Below are 18,733 nucleotides of genomic sequence, written 5' to 3'. Positions count from 1 at the left end.
TTTATCATTCTTCTGTTCAGATCGTCGTATAGACAATGCATGGGTTTCCCAATGTTGATCATGTTTTCGGGTGTTAGCTGTACACCATTCTTGGCAATCTCGTCCACTATTACATAGCCCTCGATGCCTTTGTGGCCTGGCACCCAGTAGAAGTGAAGTTGCTTGCTTTTGGCAAGACTTTCCATTGGTACCCTACTTTTCTAGATACTTCTGGCCGATATGCGATACGAGGTTACTACCTTAATTGCTGCTTGGCTGTTTACGTAGATGTTGACTCTTGAATTACCTGCAAGTGCATTATATTCTAGCTCAACGACTTTCGCAATAGCAAAGACCTTAGCTTGAAATACTGCAGTAATCCGGCAACTTAAAAGGTTGCCTTATGACTAACTCTGGACAGTATATTCCCGTCCATTTTCGCACCATCCGTATAAATGTTTCGAGTGTTGCGCGTAGCTACATACCTTTACGTCAACTATCTTTTTCTATGTTTATTTTGAACCTTCTTTCCGGATTTTAAACTGCCATTATCCACCGATCTATGCCCGAAGGTTCTATATATAAAATCTCCTGCAGTCTCGCCCATTTCTCTCTGCAGTTTTCAGCAAAGAGATCTTTAGGTGGTAGGTTTAGTACCAGTTCAAGAGCCGTCTTTGGAGTTGTTTTAAAGCTCCCGTTATGCAAAGCGCAGCGAGCCTCTGAACCCATTCCATTGGCGGAGAAAAAATGAAATGTTCAATTCAAATTTATACATTGCTTCTAAGACTTTTTTAATATTAAACTCTACTTTATTCAAACTTCTTTTTACAGTTATACAATTTCATTAATTGGTTAGACATTTTGCAGCATTAAGGATAAAAGAAAATTATGTGTAAATCATATTTGTGTATTTATAATTTTTCGCTTTTTGGATTCGATAATACTTGAACAAAAATATAAATATTTTACGTTAAGGCAAGTTATATTGCAATTATTAAACACAATTGACTAAAATTAAGGCACACATGCTACCATGCATACATTTGCGTTGCTTCGTGCTGACTTCGGCTTTGATTAGAGGCCACTTCACGAGCTGATAACGGAGTATTTGCGTGCGGTGTATTGGCGTTGATAGTGCTGAACATTATGAGAAGGCACTAAGATGTTGGCTGCAATAAAATTCGAATATTAGAAAGAAATAAAATATATATAATATTATTTTTAAATATGGGTGTAGTAAAAAATAATCCAATTGTTAATTTGAAGGTTTGGCATAGTTATTGTAAATAAATAGTAGTAATTATTGCAAAGAACACAGAAATTTCAAATTTAATGGGAATTTTTATTTTCATTCGAATAATCATTCTTTGGCATTTTTTTTTTGGAAGATTATCTTTTTCAATTATTGGTTGCGGCTATGTCTCAGATGGTTCATTCGTTGAGTCCAATTTTCGATGACTTGTTCGAGCATTTCGAACTTGTGGCGAATGACATGCGTGATGTTTTGCTCCAAGGTCTGAATCGAAGCGGGATTGTCCGCATAGACTTTAAACTTTACATATCCCCACAGGAAAAAGCCTAATGGTGTAATATCACACGATCTTGGTGACCAATCGACCGGCCCAAAATGTAAAATTATCTGCCCAAATTGTATTGATGCGATATCCGTGGCGACGTCTTTCGCTCACCGAATGTCGAGTCAAACAACCGAGCCATTTAATCAAAATCCATTGATTGATGCGATAACTGTTGTAATTGACAGCTCCGTTCTCACCGGAATCATTTTTGAATAAATATGTACTGATGATTCCACCGGCCCATAACCACATCAAACCGTTGTTTTTCTGGATAAAATGATAGCTCATTGAGCTAAAAATGGACTTTATGGCTGAACAAAATTTGGTTCGAAAAATTCGAATTTTCATGGAACTTTTCAAGAACGGCTTCAGATCTTCCACAAACTGTATTTTGAACGCTTTCAATATGATTTCGACGTAAAATTAAATCCATACGTGGTTGCTATTCGGTGCCGAATCGATTCTCTTCATCCACTCTCATACCGCTGCTATATTTTCTTCAATGCTATTCGGTCGAATATTATCCAATAATGAATGCTCGGTCTGAAGATGGGTGATGGTGTTGCGAATAGTATGCTCAGTAGGCCCATTATTTCTCACGCGTGAATGCATAAGAACCTCCCAACCAAGCTATCGGGGATTCTGGTCAGTCACTATCGATGTGTGCGGCCTAGCATTGTCCTTATGAAACACACTTCTTCTCAAATCAAAGTCGCTTCTGGGCGATGACTTACACTTTCTATGTACACAGTAGAGGTCCGACTAAAGAGTTTGACTGCATAGTAGATGATGTTCCCATCGAACTCATAGAAAAAATCATCCTGATGTTCAATACTGGCTTGAATACCGCTACTAAAGGAACCGGCTTACCGTTTTACTTGGCGTGAGAGTGAGTGACTCCCTTTTGATCACTAGATCATCCCCTTCAGAAATAGATGAATCAGTTTTTATTGCGATTCAGCAGCAAATCACGGATAGGAACTCGGTTCATGAGGTTTTTTTACGTTAACGTGTGCGAGGCTCATATAGCGAGCTTCTTTTTGTATCCAGTTTTATTTAACTAGTTTCAAAGTATTTCTTATGCAATGTTAAACACTGCAAGAAACTGGCCTTGATGTCGTCCGACTCGAAAGTTTTCATTATTTTATCGACATTTTCAATAATTGCATTGTTGTTGTTGTTCTAGCGGTTATCAAATCTCTGCTTGGTAAGGTTCAAATTGATTGCCATCGAAGTTATCTACCGGTTGGCCCAGAAAGCGTGCTATTTCGACGGAGTCGGACCAGAGGGAGAGGGATGTTAGATGAGTGGGATTCGTTGGTCATGCAAAGAAGTGGTTGGAGCCATGTCGAGACTCATTGCACGCTGGCCGGTGCTACGTTATCGGAATTAACCCGACTTTTATTCGCCTAAGGGCTATTATTTCCTAATCCTGTTTGGATCGATAAGATTTTTGGTTTAGTTTGGTAATAATTGACCTTATCGCGTGTGATGAAGTTTTAATATCAAAATTACGGGAAGGGTAATCTTGCTATAACCATTTATCATATTAATACTAAAGCCATGTATTTAAAAATAATAGATTTCTTTTGACTAGACTTACATTGTGACAAAAAAGCACCCGGAAATTATAATTAAATTCCCCAAGTTGAATTATGTCTAAAAAAATGTATTTTGCTAAGTTGGTAGGACTCTCCTTTAACACAAGCCTACGAATGGTACAAAGCCTTCAAAGACGGTCGAGAGATCGTTGAAGACATGCCTTGTCCTGGACGACCTTCGACCTCTTTAAATGGTAGAGATATTAAAAAAGCGGCAAGAGAGCGACTTAGAGTACTTTCGCGAGTACGTTCGAATGATTGTCGTGATAAAGCAGAATTTTTCTCAAAAAGGGTACGATTGTGACCGAATTTAAAGTCAAAAACGCATTCAATTCCATCAATAAACCACTGTATTTACCATTTTGGTTTCGTGTGATTTTTTCTTGTTCCCGAAACTGAAATAGCCACTCTGTGGAAGCCGAGTTCAGTTCATCGAAGAGATAAACCAAAATTCGCTGAAGGAGCTGAAGGCCAACCCATAAAAGAGCTAATGAAAAGTGTTGCGAGGACTGGACAAATCGTTGGCCTAAGTGTATTATATCTGGTGGGGTTAACTTTGAAGGTGACAAAATAAATATTGATGAATAATTAATTATTTTGCACTTTACAATTTCTGGGTACTTTTTTGTCACAATTTATATAGAAATTCAAGCAGTAACTGTATTTAAAAATACAAATATTTAAAGTAAATTATTTAAGTAAACTTTCTTTGCACTCACCTGAGCGTATTGTGCACGAACGTCCGTCGCCGTCATAGCCAAGTGGGCAAGCGTCGCATTGGGGCCCGTTCAGCGTGTCACGGCACTGTACGCCACTGCAAAAGAAAGAACCAAAACAAATACACTCATACATACGCACATACAAATGTAAGCAATTATTTATTCACCAAACCACAAGACAATTCATGCCGCAGTTATGTAATTCATGGACCTTGAAAATCTATTTATCAAAGCGTCCTAAGCCTTAAGTGGCGTACTCAGCCAAATCAAACAGCAAAGGGCGCACTTCAACTTCTACCACACTTGTGTGTGAGTGTGTATATGTATGTGTGTTGAGTATGCCGAAAAAGGCACACTGCTGATGACGATGATTTGTTTGCCCAACAGACAAATTACAATTACAAGAAAAGGTTATTAAAATGTTTACGCAACCAAAGAGTTTTTGTATGGATAATCACCCTGCGGTGATACTAAATCAACGGCCGGAGCAAGTGAACATTGTTAGGTTAGGCTTGGTTACAACAACAACAACAAGTCATCACTGATATTTACAATTACATTGTAGTAAGTGACAGTGATAAAGAAACACGATAGCCGAAATGCAGTGAAAAGCAGAGCGAACGAGTAGGAGAATGTGAGCGGAAGAGTATATTGATAGGCGCGAGAGGTTCAAAGAGCTACCAAATGATCAGTTATCACAGCGGCAATCAACCAGCGATCATCACTAAACCCTTTAACATTTATTTATTTATACATGTATTCGTATTAATACAAATAAAGGGTGTCGCAATGAGTGATTTTTGACTTCGAAAACTAGTTATTGAGTTTACTGAAAGGTTACTTGTTCAAGAATAGATCAAGATCACTTAATTATTCAAGAAAATGTAAATGAGACTAAATTTTTTAATATAGGTGGGTACATTATTTACTATACTTTGATCTCGAATTCTTCAACTTTCCAAAATTTACAAAACCATAGTTAGGGTTTTATAAGTTTAATGCTCTACTGCATGTGATTGATGAAAGGCATACCAATATTTGACCATGCCTGAAGCCGTTTTTGCACCAGATTGTGACTGGTGTTGAAAAATTGATCTATTACGTTATCACTCAATTCAAAAAATCATCTGAAATCTGGCCAATCAGCCAAATCAATGGCAAAGCCGAATATTCATGTCGCCAAGGCAAGGCTTCTAAAACTGGGTGACACTATTAATGCGGAACTCACCAAAATGTAACGAGCGATTGTCAAAAAAAAGTCCGAAATTTTCAACCAAACACGAGGCAATAGATTTCTAGTATAACAACGCTCTGAGTCAGGTTCAAATACCGCCTTTATGGGTCTTTTTTCACTCAAATTAAATTAAAAGACAATGTCTAGGTCATGTCGTCCGAATGAATGAAAATACTCTGAGAGTATTCGACACACTACCCGCCGAGGTAAGCATAGGAAGAGAAAGACCTCCACTCCGTTGGAAAAATCAGTTGGAGAAGGACCCAGCAACACTTTGAATCTCTAATTTTCGCCCAACAGCGAAAAGGAAGAACGATTGGCGCTCTGTTGTAAATTCGGCTGTAACCGCATAAGCGGTGTCTACGCCAATAAAGAAGAAGAAGAGGATATAATGTAGAATCTTTCTGTTCCTGAACATATGTTCATAACCACCTTACCTCAGAAAAGCATGGGTTAAAGTGAATACGAAAAGGTTTCGAAGTTGTTTAGCCCACGAAAACAAAGCGAAGTTTGCGAGAACTTTTAAGGTCAAACATCAACTGTCGACGTCTAAGAGTTAAAAATAAGTACTGTTTAAAAAAAAATATTTTCATAATATGTAGAAAACCCAATTGTGCCAGCTGATCAACAAATTATTTGTTATTTCAAGCGCAACATCAATTTTTTCGTAGATATTAAAAATTTATTATCTTTAGTCCATCCAGTAAGTTTACCAACTCTAATGCAGCATAACTAACCGGCCCTTAATGTACATATCATTACACCCTTTATATGCAAATGCATAAATTTTTACATCAAAGTATAGTGTTGAATTCTTTGATTTTTATCAGTGTGGAAAATCAGCGGTACAAGAACAAAGCTATGTGCATAGGCAACGCGCGCATGCTCAACTGCCTTTTTAGCTGATCGTTTGTATGTAGATAAGTATGTATGTAAATACACACGTATTAAGATCAACAGCAACAGAAGGTGAGAGTCTCTAACTTTAAGTGCTGGATATAATACCTTTTTTGGTTAAATGTTCGCGCTCTCAAATGTAAGTCATTGGTAGTGAAAGATATGTACAGGTATATGTATGTAAGTGAGTTCGAATGTAAACAACTTACATAAATATGTATGTATTTTTTCTGGATTTGCTTGCGTGTTCGTGAGCGTTGATTTGTTTTGAGTCCAGTTCGCCTACGCATTCGCTTTGTTCCCATTCGCATTCGCATTCCCGATCGCATTGCTAACTGACATTAACCCATTAGCAATTCACAAGAAACCCCAGCAACAAATAAGTAAGTACGGTAGTATGAAGAAATATTGTATTCATATGGTAAAGAAGAAAAAATGTGAAGAAGATGATAAAAAAGAAAAGCTATAATACCGTTCACAAATAAAAAGTTTCCGAACTAGAGTTTCATTTTGTTAAGCTAAAGTCTGGGCTGTAGGACGGCCGCGTTCGGATGGCGGCCTTGGTTGAGTAGCTGTTTGCAAGAAAGGCTTTGTGAGCTAGGACGTTGTCGTTTTGCAACTTTCAATCGGCTGCGATGTCTTGTCGGACCCAATTGATCCTTCGTTTGAGTATCTTGAAGACTTCCACGTAAAACTTGGCGTTGACGGTTTGTCCAGGAGGAACAAATTCATGGTGGACATTGCTTTGATGTCAAAAAAGACAATGAGCATCGTTTTCACTTTGGATTTGCTCATTCTTCCGGTCTTCATTAGCGACCTCTTCCCGGCCCTCCAAAAAGGTGCCACCGAAACACACCACTTCTTGTTCAAGCAACATCTGGGTATGCGCTTAATCAGATTTACCGAGCTTCACACAGAATTTAATCTCGCACCTCCGCTCTATCAAACGCTGCATTTTCGGCTTGCACCACTCACAGAAACACGACTCTCCAGGTGCTCGGAGACAACTGACCAGCCGCTCGTTCGTTAGCTAGGAACGCCCTCTACCGAATCCAGTCGGTGCGCGTACGCTTTCCGAACGAACCCTGTATACTATATACATATGAATTTTGTCTTTCTAACAAAACTTGTGTCGAATAGTATCCTCGGATTGACTTTGTGCACTTTAAGGTGTTTCCCTGGCTTTGATTCTTGCTAGTTACAAGAGTACAAAATGTTTGGTTGCACCCGTACTTAGCCTTTCCTTACTTGTTTTCTCTAAATCGCGTATGCGAGAAATGATCTACGGATCGTTCTGAACAACTTTGCTTCAGAGGCTATGGGTCTTAAACCCATTTCGAGCCAACGATTTTTAATCCGCTCTACTGTTTAGGGTATACAAATTAAAAAAAAAAATTCAGAACAACAATAATGTATTATCAGTATGCAACTTTAATGCTTCACGGCGCAAAACCGAGAAAAAATTGACATTGACATATGCATTCGCTGACATTGCAACTAGATTCCCTAGCAGTAATCCACCTTCCAACGCTTATACTAGCAACTAGCTAAAGCGAAGGGTCTCTACTGCATTCCTTGGGGTGTGTCCCGTCAAGTAGTATAATAAGTTGATCTATGTATGACTTTATTTGCTTGGTAAACTGCCAGTAATTAGTGTATATTTGTATTTGCCTTAATAGTAAACATTAATACATACAAATACCTATAATTATATGAAAGTAAGCCGTCAGCGGTATGAGTAAACCTTCGCAGCAACATTTAGAGAGGATGATAGATGATGGGATCGCAGTCAGTTATGAAGCTGTAGGCTCTTAAGACTCAATCAAGCGCAAACTAAGTAAAAATATACTACAAGCTTACAAGTACACATATGAATAACCCAAGCCCTGTCATATTTACAAATGATTCACCATCTTTGGCAATTCGCCCACATAATTTGTATGCCATTTAAATATGTACATACTTAACGCTTTTGCTAATTGCGGCGGTTATTTTGAAAAGTTTACCTTTCGAAGCTTAGGCTTACTAACATGAGAGTACAGACTCACTCGTCTATAAGTACATTTATGTAGGTATATTGAAGCGCTGTCAAGGAATGCTTGATCCGAGGCGCAGTTGTTGTGTTCACTCTGTGGCTCGAATTTGAGTGACAGCCCTGACAGCTTTAAGTAGTTTTGCGCAGCTGATTATATGTACATACATATATTCATATAAAAACCCTTAGCTACTCGTTGAATTACACTATAACTATTTTTAGCAAAGTGTGATGGATATGAGTGGAATGTCAAAATATTGATCAAGTTGTGACTACTTTGGACTACTGAAGCGAATGAGATATGTAGAAAACATTTCTCCATAGTTTTGGATTTTGCCTCGTCCTGAAAATGGTTACTCGACCTACGAAGAGTAGTCGCCCGATATGTGAACAGCATTACAGATATGAATACAAAGTATATATCCTTCTATTATGTCCAAGGAACAAGACAATGCCTTCGACAACCGCTCTGTTCTTACTCTATTTACATATGACAAAAATTATAAATTTTTTTCCAATTATAAAATTAAGTATTTAATAACACTGGTAATCGACCTAACAGTAACTAAACTTTGATTAGGAGAAACTTTTGCGGTTTCAATAATCTGGTGGTAGAGGATTTGTAGAGCTAATTTAAGACTGAGTATGTTAGAGGGCCATAAACGACTTATGTATGCTTATTGACTATTATGGATCAAAATGGTACATAATCATGATTTTAAGAGATGATAATCAAACGAAAGCAAAGTGTTTCTACTAGTCAAAATAGCATAGTTATAATGATCCGATTTATTTGATTCAATAACTTGTTGCGTTTTTGAGAGTAATTTCATAATGCCACACTCATAGAAATCCTCATCTCTATTGCAGAAAACTACGACAGTCGATTTTCATAAGGTACTCTTGAGGCGAATTTTTCACCAGCAAAATCATACGCCAAAGACATTTACTTACCGTCAGGTCTCGATTATAAGGTAAATGCTTAAGAACGTCACAATAAAGTTCCAAAAGGTTCTGGCTAGTCACTTTCAATGTACATATGTAGCCTAGAGTAGTACTGATGGAACACAGAATTTTTTCCTATTGACCAAATCAGGTCACTTCTGAGCAATTGCTCACTACAGATGCTTGATTTGTTGGCAGTATAGGTCCCAGTTAAGAATTTGATAATAGGGAAGCAGCTCATAATAGATGATTACCTGCTAATCCACCCAATCCCAACAAATATCTGTAGCAAAACCTTTCAGACCGTCAAAGCTGGCTTGGCCGCCATTTGCTCGGCTCACCGCGATTCGAACACGATCGCTTTCGCTTGACGTTGTCAGAAATGACCCATTTTTTATTCCCATTAGCCATCCACTTTAGAGATAGATCGAGTTCCTTGCGGTTCAGCAACTCTTCGCATATAAATGCGTTACCTCGTATTGCCATACGCCCTTACATCGTGCTTCTTTTTATATTCAGCCTTTATTTAAATGATTGTAAACGGTGTTTGTGCCATGCTGAGCTTCTAGGCAATCCAAACAATGTTTATATGACGATCGCATTCGAGGATTTCACGTATTTAATATTTATTTAACTCGATTGCTGCTATACAGCGTAAGATACTGATTACTAAAGCTAACTATTAAAGAAACAATGGGTTTTTTGTCCTCATATCTCTAGCCTTAACAGAATACTTTTTCTGGTTATTTAAACAGGAAATATTCAGACCGAACTCATTAATCTGGTCATTTGTTAGTTGATACTTCAGTAAAACATTTAACTGTGACCGTACTTTAGCTCCATCTCAGTAGTGTGCCAAAGTTTGTTCCAAAACAGCTGATTCAATTTTATTTAATATCATACTTCTTCTCCTTTCTTTATTGGCTTTTACACCATATATCATTACGAGGATGATGAGTGACTTCTAGAATTTGGTCTTTCTTCGTCGAGGGAGGACTTTACTTCTCAATTGCCTACTTAGTCCGAAGTAGCACCTGTTGGCAAGAGTTATTCTGCGTTGCGTTGCATTTCGAGGCTGATATTGTTGTTGCTGTTAATACTGATGATACAAGATGGACGAAATTATCTACGACGTCGAAATTATGACTGTAAACAGCAACGTTGAAGCCAAGTCCCGATTGCGACGACTGTTTGTTTGAGGACAGGAGATATTTCGTCATGCCCTCGTTCACTACCAGACCCATTTGCTTCGCTTCGTTGTCCAACCTGGAGAAAGCAGAACTAACGACGCGGTTTTTACGGCCAATGATATCAATATCATCGGCGTACATAAGCAGTTGTACACTCTTGTAGAAGATTGTACCTTCTCTGTTCATATCTACAGCTCGAACTATTTTTGCCAGCAGTAGTTGAAGAAGTCGCACGATAGGGAGTCGCCTTGCCTGAAACCCAGTTTGGTATCGAACGACTCGGAGAGGTCCTTCCCGATCCTTACGGAGCTATTAAAAGCTTTTAGTATTGCTCAGCGTCAGTTTATACAGCCATATTAGTTTTGCAGGGATACCATATTCAGACATAGCGGCTTTAAGGCAGCTTCTTTCTGCTGTCAAAAACAGCTTTGAAGTCGAAGCTGGTGTGTGTCGAAGCTCTTTTCGCGGATCTTTTCCAAGATTTGGCGCATAATGAATATCTGGGCAGTTGTTTATTTTCCAGGCCTGAAGTCACACTGATAAGGTCGGATCAGATTGTTGACGATGGGCTTTAATCTTTCACATGATTAGCTCGCTAGAATCTTATATGCGATGTTGAGGAGGTTCATTCCACGGTAGTTGGCGCAGATTGTGGGGACTCCCTTTTTGTGGATTGGACAAAGCACACTTTAATTTCAATCAACGGATATGCTTTCGTCCGACCATATTCTACAAAGAAGCTGATGCATGCTTCTTATCTGTTCTTTATGTACTTATTTTTGAAAAATTTAGTAGTGAGCAGTAAATGTATTTTTTCGCAATGAACCAAATGAACTTTTTAGGCAACAACGCAAAGCAAACAGCCGATTGTTGTTACCAAATAACGAAAAAACTATCAAGCTTGCGAATCTGGTACTTCGCTACGTAGAAAACGATAATCTATTAATTTTACAAAAACAAAACGCACTTAAAAAACTACCGAGTAACAACTAACGAATTAACAAAGCTGGACTGAATACCCTTTATAAAATAACAATTGAAGCACTGACCTAGTCCAACCGCCCTACTTTCATATATGAAATTTGAATCAAAGCATTTGTTTGAGGTCTCTGATTTCATTCTCACGCCTTGCCTTAACACCAACCACATCACAATAACAATGTAACTGTTAAGTATTTAATTTTATTAAAAAGCTATCAATAATTTCCGGTTACCCACTTATCTGGCACTCCTTATTCCACATAACTACAGGCTTATCAACGACAAACTCAAAATAAGAACATGAAAGGGTCGCTTCAATGTGACTGTGGCACCAACGACTCAACAGGTGATCGTTATAGTGCCGTTTTATGTATTTTTTATTGCCAATTGGCCAGATAAATGGCAAGCAAATAGAAAATAAAAGAGAAAAGCGAGGACGCGCAACAGCGCTATGGGTCGGGATACACATATCTACGTATGTATATACATATATGGTATAGTAGAACATGCTGCGGTAACAATACCCTTTTATGTGTTCAAAAGGCAGCTACTTAGTGTTGATAAGGCGCCTTTAATATGCCACAACAACGTAGCAGAAAGCCGAAGTATGCAGCATGTTCCACATTGTCGCCTGAACAATATATATACATACAACAAAAAGGGTTTACATGCATTTAAAATTATTTCCTATAAGCATTCAATGAAATGCGCTGTCATCTATATAATTTATTTGACTTTTGTTTTTGTATGCCATGGCATTGTTGCTATGCGTTGCTGTTGCGCCTGCGCCACACGCGCTCTTGCGACTCCCTTCCGAGTGGCCGAGTCACATTTCATTGATAATAAAAGTTGACATTAACGACAATGTTGCCACAACAGTTCAATGCGCATAGCGATATGCACTCTTGTATATATGAGTGTTTGTGTGTGTGTGTGTGGGTGGGTAATAATTTGTATATTATGCAAATTAGCGAATGAATACCCTTCCAACGGCTTGCTGCATGCCGCAGATGCACGAGCTGCTGCAGGCAGCGGCTGTAATAAAGTTCAAACAGGGCGCAGCCACCAAAATCGTTGTCATCCAAAGTTGCCCATTCAATTTCATTTCATTTAGATGACACCCATACACATTTAGATAAGTACAAGTAGGTATTTTGTTGTTTTTGTTGTTGTCGTACTAATATCTGTCTGTGTGCTTGGCATATCGGTTACCTCACCCGCGTTATTATTTTGTCGCAAGAATCTTTCTTCTTTGCAATTGTAATTTACACGAAATTTATGTGACATTACCGTCAACCATAACAATAACAATAACAACAAAGGTTGAAGTGAGGATCACTAAAGCGACCTTAACTGCCACTAAACCGAACCTAAATCTAAAAAAAAGAAAGATGAGTGTAAAAAAACGAAAAATAAAAAAAAATAAAAAAAAAAAATAAAAAAAAAAAATTAAAAAAAAAAATTAAAAAAAAATTAAAAAAAAAAATAAAAAAAAAAATTTAAAAAAATATAAAAAAAAAATAAACAAAAAATTAAAAAAAAAATCTAAAAAAATCAGAAAATAGTCACCGTTTCTTCACCACAGCGGCAACACCGCAATCGCTCGTTGTAACAGGTTGCCCTTCTTGTAGGCGCTACACATGTTCTGTTTTTATGGGTTTTTTATATGCGCACATACATGTGTCCGCACTCCCTGTTGCAGCGCATGCGCCCATAATTTTGGTTTTGGATTTCAATGCGTTTTGTTTTCTTTCAAATTTGACACAATAGCATGCACTTAATGTCACCTTATTCATTTAGGCGCTTTGTTGTTGCTCTTTTAGTCTAGTTGCCTTAAGTTATGGCAGATCGGCGTGTATGTTGTGCGGTGCGGACCGCACACTCACTTTTAAGTTATTGCAAATAAATGCAAGATATTTAATAAAATGCCCACGAAGCGTTGGTTTTTATTGAATTTATAGACGGAGCTGTTCGTGGGTTGCACTCATAATTCAAATTATTTTATTCACATATGTATATGGAAAAGGTTATTTTGTAGAGCAGAAATAATTAGAAATTTTTAAATATTTAGAACGTCACATTTTTGTGTGGGTTATTGTGGAATATTATGAATGAAAAACGCATTTTCAAATTTTGTACTTAGCACTATATCTTTTGTTCTCACCATTAATATGCGTTAAATTATTTTTAGCTTGAATGGTTAAAAGCAGTAATTTACCGACAAAAATGTCTAAGAATCAAGCAGCGGCAAATTAATTGTTGAGACCCTTAGGTAAATAGATAGATAAATAAATAAGGATAGCACTGCGACGCCAAGTCACAGCGTCTCACTTAGCTCCATCAAATTGATAAATTCCAATATACTGCCAGGTGCTAAGGAGGTTGATGTGATCCCTATTTGGAAATATGATTGGTGAATGATGCGGAGCAGGCAGCTCATCAGCCAGTTCATTGCCAGCCATACCTTTGTGAGCGGGCATCCAGATAAGATGCACTTGGTTACGATCTGTTCAGCCGTTCTATACACTCTAGTATAGCGGAGCGATTTGTCCTCATACGCAGATATTGCTATAAGTGCCGCTTGACTGTCGCTGAGTATGATTATATGTTTGCTGCGATAGTTGCGTAGAAGGTTTATCTCTATGCAGCAAAGACTTCTGCTTGGAATACACTCCCATAACTTCCCGTAGGTATGGAGAGTTTGTTGCATGGTTCTCCGATCCTGAACCAATTCCCTCCGATGTTTTCGAGTCGTCGGTGTACCACTTGATTGTACTGATCCAAGGGAGAACAGCTGGTCCTTCATACGCGGGATTCATTCTATTCAGCCAAACCCTTCTGCTGTCATTTGAGGTAGTGTGTGTTTGGCTAACCTTAAAGTTCTTAAGATGCAAGTTTATTCTTTTGGTAATACTGTCCGATTGGGAGAAGCAGCCAGGATGGTATTTCGCCATTAGTGCTTTAATAAATCCTAGGTCATACGCTGTCGATAGGATTATAGTACAGCGTGAAACCAAGAGACGCACAAATAAATCCTGGTAAAAAAGAAATCTATTGTTTTTCCAATGATAGCTTAAGTAATCTATATTTAGCGTTATATAATTTCTATAGGGTTACGCTATGTGTTGTTAGAAAGATAAGATTTTGCACTAAGAAAACTTCTTAGATAATTTTGTGAGTGCTTGTACTCAGTATTTTTTAAGCATACGTGAAATGGAGACTGGAGACCATCAAAGAGAAAATACAAATATATTACAGTTTTTCTTCGGTTAAGACGGAAACTCGCCTTACTAAAAATATGAACATTGAAATAGTGGGTATGTTCTTGACTGTCATCTCGTGTAACTTAAGTTTCATTGATTCTGTGCCTGATCTTGCATCATCTGTAAAAGATGCATCACTCTCTGGAAGCCCAATTATCTAAAATATCGATAAAGTAATAGAAATCGTTGAGTAAGATCGCCATTTAAGCACTGTTTCGCTTTCCCAGGAGCTCAACATTGCACAAATATTCGTTTGGAATAATTTAAATATGTTAGGTTAGGTTAATCTGGTAGGCCAATAAGGCACGCATAGACCAGTTTGGTCCTTTGCGATACCAGAGAGGAGTAGTCATCGTTTAGGATGCCTGCGCTTGCCACGAATTTTAACAGACTCTGCGGTGTCACTATCGATATCTCGTTCAGTGTATCATACCGTGGGGACTTCAGATGCTTCCAGCGTAGTCCCAATGCGGGACGTGCACAAGTTTCCCTGGTGCCCTGCTCTAGACATTTCCTGCAGTCTTCTCGATCTGTCAGCCCCATGCTGCGGGCGTGTATCGCTACCAGACAGTGACCAGTTAGTATTCCCAATAATTTAAATAAGGGTGACTACAAAACAAAGCTCGATGAGTTAACTTAAACAACCCTCACGGACGAAATATCCTTCTAGAATTGCAATAAAGTTGTTGAATTGCATTAAAGTCAATCCATTTCTGAAGTGGATGTCTATTGCTGATGAAATCTGGGAAAATATAACAATGTCAACAATGGAACTGCGATGCAAACGACAGAATTGCCCAAAAGCGGCCACGTCCAAACTGTTATTCGGCCAACAATTGAACCGCGTGAAGTCAGAAATTGCCCAAAATTGTTACATCAGAACAACGTCAGACCACATACATTTATAGTAACTCGTCAGAAGCTCCGAGAGCTTAGTTGCGAGGTTCTCATACACCCACCTTATAGTCCAGACCTAGCACCAAGTGATTACTCTCTTTTCCTGTCTATGGCGAATGATTTTGTTGGTGAAAAATTCGGCTAGGAGAACCTTGTTCAAAACAACGGTCTCAGTTAATTTATTAATTTAGAGAGAGAGAGAGAAAAAAGAGAGAGGAGTACAAAACCAATCTGTGTAAACCAAAACTTAAGCCATAAAGATTTAGCGTTACTATTCATGTCATGAGGAATGTACCTTAGTGTTACTATATTTGGTGATTAGCTGATTTGTAGTATTAACCATAAATATACTTGTATTTGTTAGAAGATACAATATGTTTATTAAAAACCGTACACGAAATTTTAAAATATACATTAAGTCAAATTTCAGATCGACTTCCCCGTAAGGAACTTCGCTCACATTAGTCACGTGCAAACTTCTATTCTTAACCCAACGCTAGAAATGGGAAAACTCGTAATACCGAAGAGGGTACATATGACCGATCTTTTCTTCGCTTTGTTAAAACGATTCCAAATACTTGGTTTTTGGGACCAAACATATGGAGTTTGGACCCTTGTCACCAGATGTAGTCATCATTATTAGTATAGATAATACTCAATATTTTTGAATTTCGATAATCAGACATCCATGCAAATATCTTGGCCGCTAATGGAGGAAAGAATAGAAAATATCTCGGCTGTTAGTGGAGGAAAGCATAGAAAGCCTAGGTAGACGGTTTCTTATGAAATAAAAATAATGTAAGGACTTGATGGAGCAGAAAGGAAATACTCAGTTAGCTTCAAACTTTTCGCTATTAGAGAAAACTAGGATTAATTAAAAAGGTATAGGAATACTTTTGCTACACGAATACTTAGATTTCTTTATCCTAACAGACAGTCTTGACTAACTTCAAGCTAAGTTAGCTTCACTGAGACTCTTTATAAACTCGTATTCAAACACAATTTTTTTTACTTACATGAAACAAGGACGATCAGCGCAAGTGACGCCCGGCTTACAAATCTTGCCATCGCCCACGTGGCCCATCGGACAACGGCCACACCTCAGACCACTAGCCGTTTCGCGGCACTCAACACCTGCAAGTGGTGACAAAACCGTAAATTTTCGTCATTCTACACGAACTTCAAATTCAAATAAGCGTTTATGTGTGTATATAAGTTCTATGTACAAGTATATATGGCTATAGAAATGGTGTATATTTCTCATGTACTGCATTGCAAATATAAGCTCACCTGGATAGCAGGGATTGGCGTTGCGACATGTTGGTTCCAAACGCAGGCTGCTGCTGCTCGGCTCCTTGCAGCCGGCGCAGTTCTCGAGCAAGCGGCGTAGGTAGGCGATCTCTTGACGTTGGTTGGCGATATCTTCGCGCAAAAGTTTCACCAATTCCATTAGGTCGCTCAATGATTTTGCGAGGGCGTCTGTATGCGCAAAAAATATATAAACAACATAAATTAACAAAATAAAATACAAAAAAATATGTATGTATGTGTTATAAATGTGTATATGTATACTAAATATGTACTTATAAATGAGCAACAATAAAGGTGAGGATGAAATATTAAAAAAAAAACATTAATGAATAAACAACAATAAGAAGATGCGTTTATGCCGTAAATGTGCAAAAAAGTACAATGGACACAAAACAATAAAAGAAAAATAAACAAAAAGGTGGTAACAACAAGCAAGAAGGTTAACTTCGTCTGCTCCGAAGCTATAATACCCCTCACAGCTGTATTTCTTATAGTATAAAAGAATATAAAAAGATCTTTATCTTGATTTTGATCGATGGCTTTGTATGACAGCTATATGCTATAATGTTCCGTTCTGAACAATATACTATGGATTTTTTACCCGCCACGGAAAAAACGGCCCCAATGAAAATGAAACAACAGTGTCGGAAGAGAAACTGATGACGACCATGGCAAACGCATTAAGAGTTGAAGCTAATCGACTTCGTCGGGGCCCAAAATATGGTTATCTATAGTACCAGATTGCAACATACGAAAACTCATCAAGCTATCTGGCTGTCTACGGATCTAAAAGCCACCAAACAGATCGTTCATTTTGTGTTAGACGCAAAACACGTCTCCCGTGTTTTAGAAGTGCGTACGCTCCGAGATCCTAACATCGACTCGGACCACTATCTTTTTGTAGCTAAGATACACACCCACCTCTGTACAGCAAAAAACGCACGTCAAGAAACACAAGGAATGTTCGAAGTCGATAAGCTGCAATAACAGACAGCCGAACTATTTCCTACTCGACTTGCACTCCTGGGCTCTAAGAGCACTCGTCAGATACTTGGTATAAGTAACTGTGGGACGGCAATTCAAGCTCCTTACTTACAGCTGCAAACGAAACCATTGATTTTCGGAAAATGTATGATGAGGGGTGCAATGTCGCAGCGAAGAGAAAGCAGACTGCCTACCTCGCAACGTTACAATCGACCACAACACGTGCGGGATGTGATAGATACCGAGAGTTGAAGAGGGAAGCGATACGCAATTGCAGACAATCAAAGAGAGAGGTCGAATGCATGAGTACGAAGAGCTTGACAAGCTGGCTGACAGGGGTAATGCTTAAAAATGCAATGAAAAGATGCGGCAACTAACAGAGGGTTTCAAGATCAGAGCATACTCTTGTAGAACCGCCAGAGGTGGTCTAGTGATTGATGCCCAAAGCATACTAAAATTATGGAGGGAACAAGTCTCCAGCCTGCTGAATGGCAGTGAAAGTATAACGCCAGGAGAAGGCGAATCCGATTTCCCAATCGATGACAATGAAGCAGACGTTCCATTGCCCGACCATAAAGAAGTTTGAATAGCAATTCCCTGTCTGAAGAACAGCAAAGCGGCGAGGGTCGATGGATTGCCGGCCGAGCTATTCAAATACGGCGGTGAAAAACTGAAAAGGGGCATACATCAGCTTCTTTGTATAATATAGTCGGACGAAAGCATGCCCCACAATTATAGTTTAAGTGTGCTCTATCCAATCCTAAAAAGGGAGACCCCACAATCTGCGCCAAATTCCTTGGGATAAGTCTTCGCAACATCGCATATAAGGCTCTATCGAGCGTACTGTTTGAAAGATTAAAGCCCACCGTCAACAAATTGATTGGACCTTATCAGTGTGGCTTTGGACCTGGAAAATCAACAACAGACCAGATATTCACCATGCCACAGATCTTAGAAAAAACCCGTGAAAAGAAGACCACGCACCACCTTCTCGTCGATTTCAAAGCTGCTTTTGACAGCAGGAAAAGGTGCTTTTATGCCACGATGTCTGAAATTGGTATCTCCGCAAAACTAAACAGCTTTGTAAACTGCGTTGAACAATACCAAAAACTCCATCAGG

The 18,733-nt window shown here is 38.5% G+C and overlaps 1 protein-coding gene across 1 annotated transcript in view; it reads right to left on the bottom strand.

Annotated features, from left to right (window-relative positions):
• Positions 1-739: 739 nt before the first annotated feature.
• LOC126752842 (uncharacterized) overlaps positions 740-18,733 on the bottom strand; it is a 40,489-nt gene continuing 22,495 nt past the window's right edge. Inside the window, exons 7-10 of the mRNA XM_050463837.1 lie at positions 16,609-16,797; positions 16,335-16,452; positions 3,877-3,971; positions 740-1,148 (exon numbers count right to left, since the gene is read on the bottom strand). Of these exons, the coding sequence (XP_050319794.1) occupies positions 1,066-1,148; positions 3,877-3,971; positions 16,335-16,452; positions 16,609-16,797 (485 nt within the window). The 3' untranslated portion in view covers positions 740-1,065. The remainder of the gene's footprint in view (positions 1,149-3,876; positions 3,972-16,334; positions 16,453-16,608; positions 16,798-18,733) is intronic.

Source organism: Bactrocera neohumeralis, chromosome 3, assembly GCF_024586455.1.
Source record: "Bactrocera neohumeralis isolate Rockhampton chromosome 3, APGP_CSIRO_Bneo_wtdbg2-racon-allhic-juicebox.fasta_v2, whole genome shotgun sequence".
In the NCBI taxonomy this organism is placed as follows: Eukaryota; Metazoa; Arthropoda; class Insecta; order Diptera; family Tephritidae; genus Bactrocera; species Bactrocera neohumeralis.
This window is presented reverse-complemented; position numbering and strand designations above follow the sequence as displayed.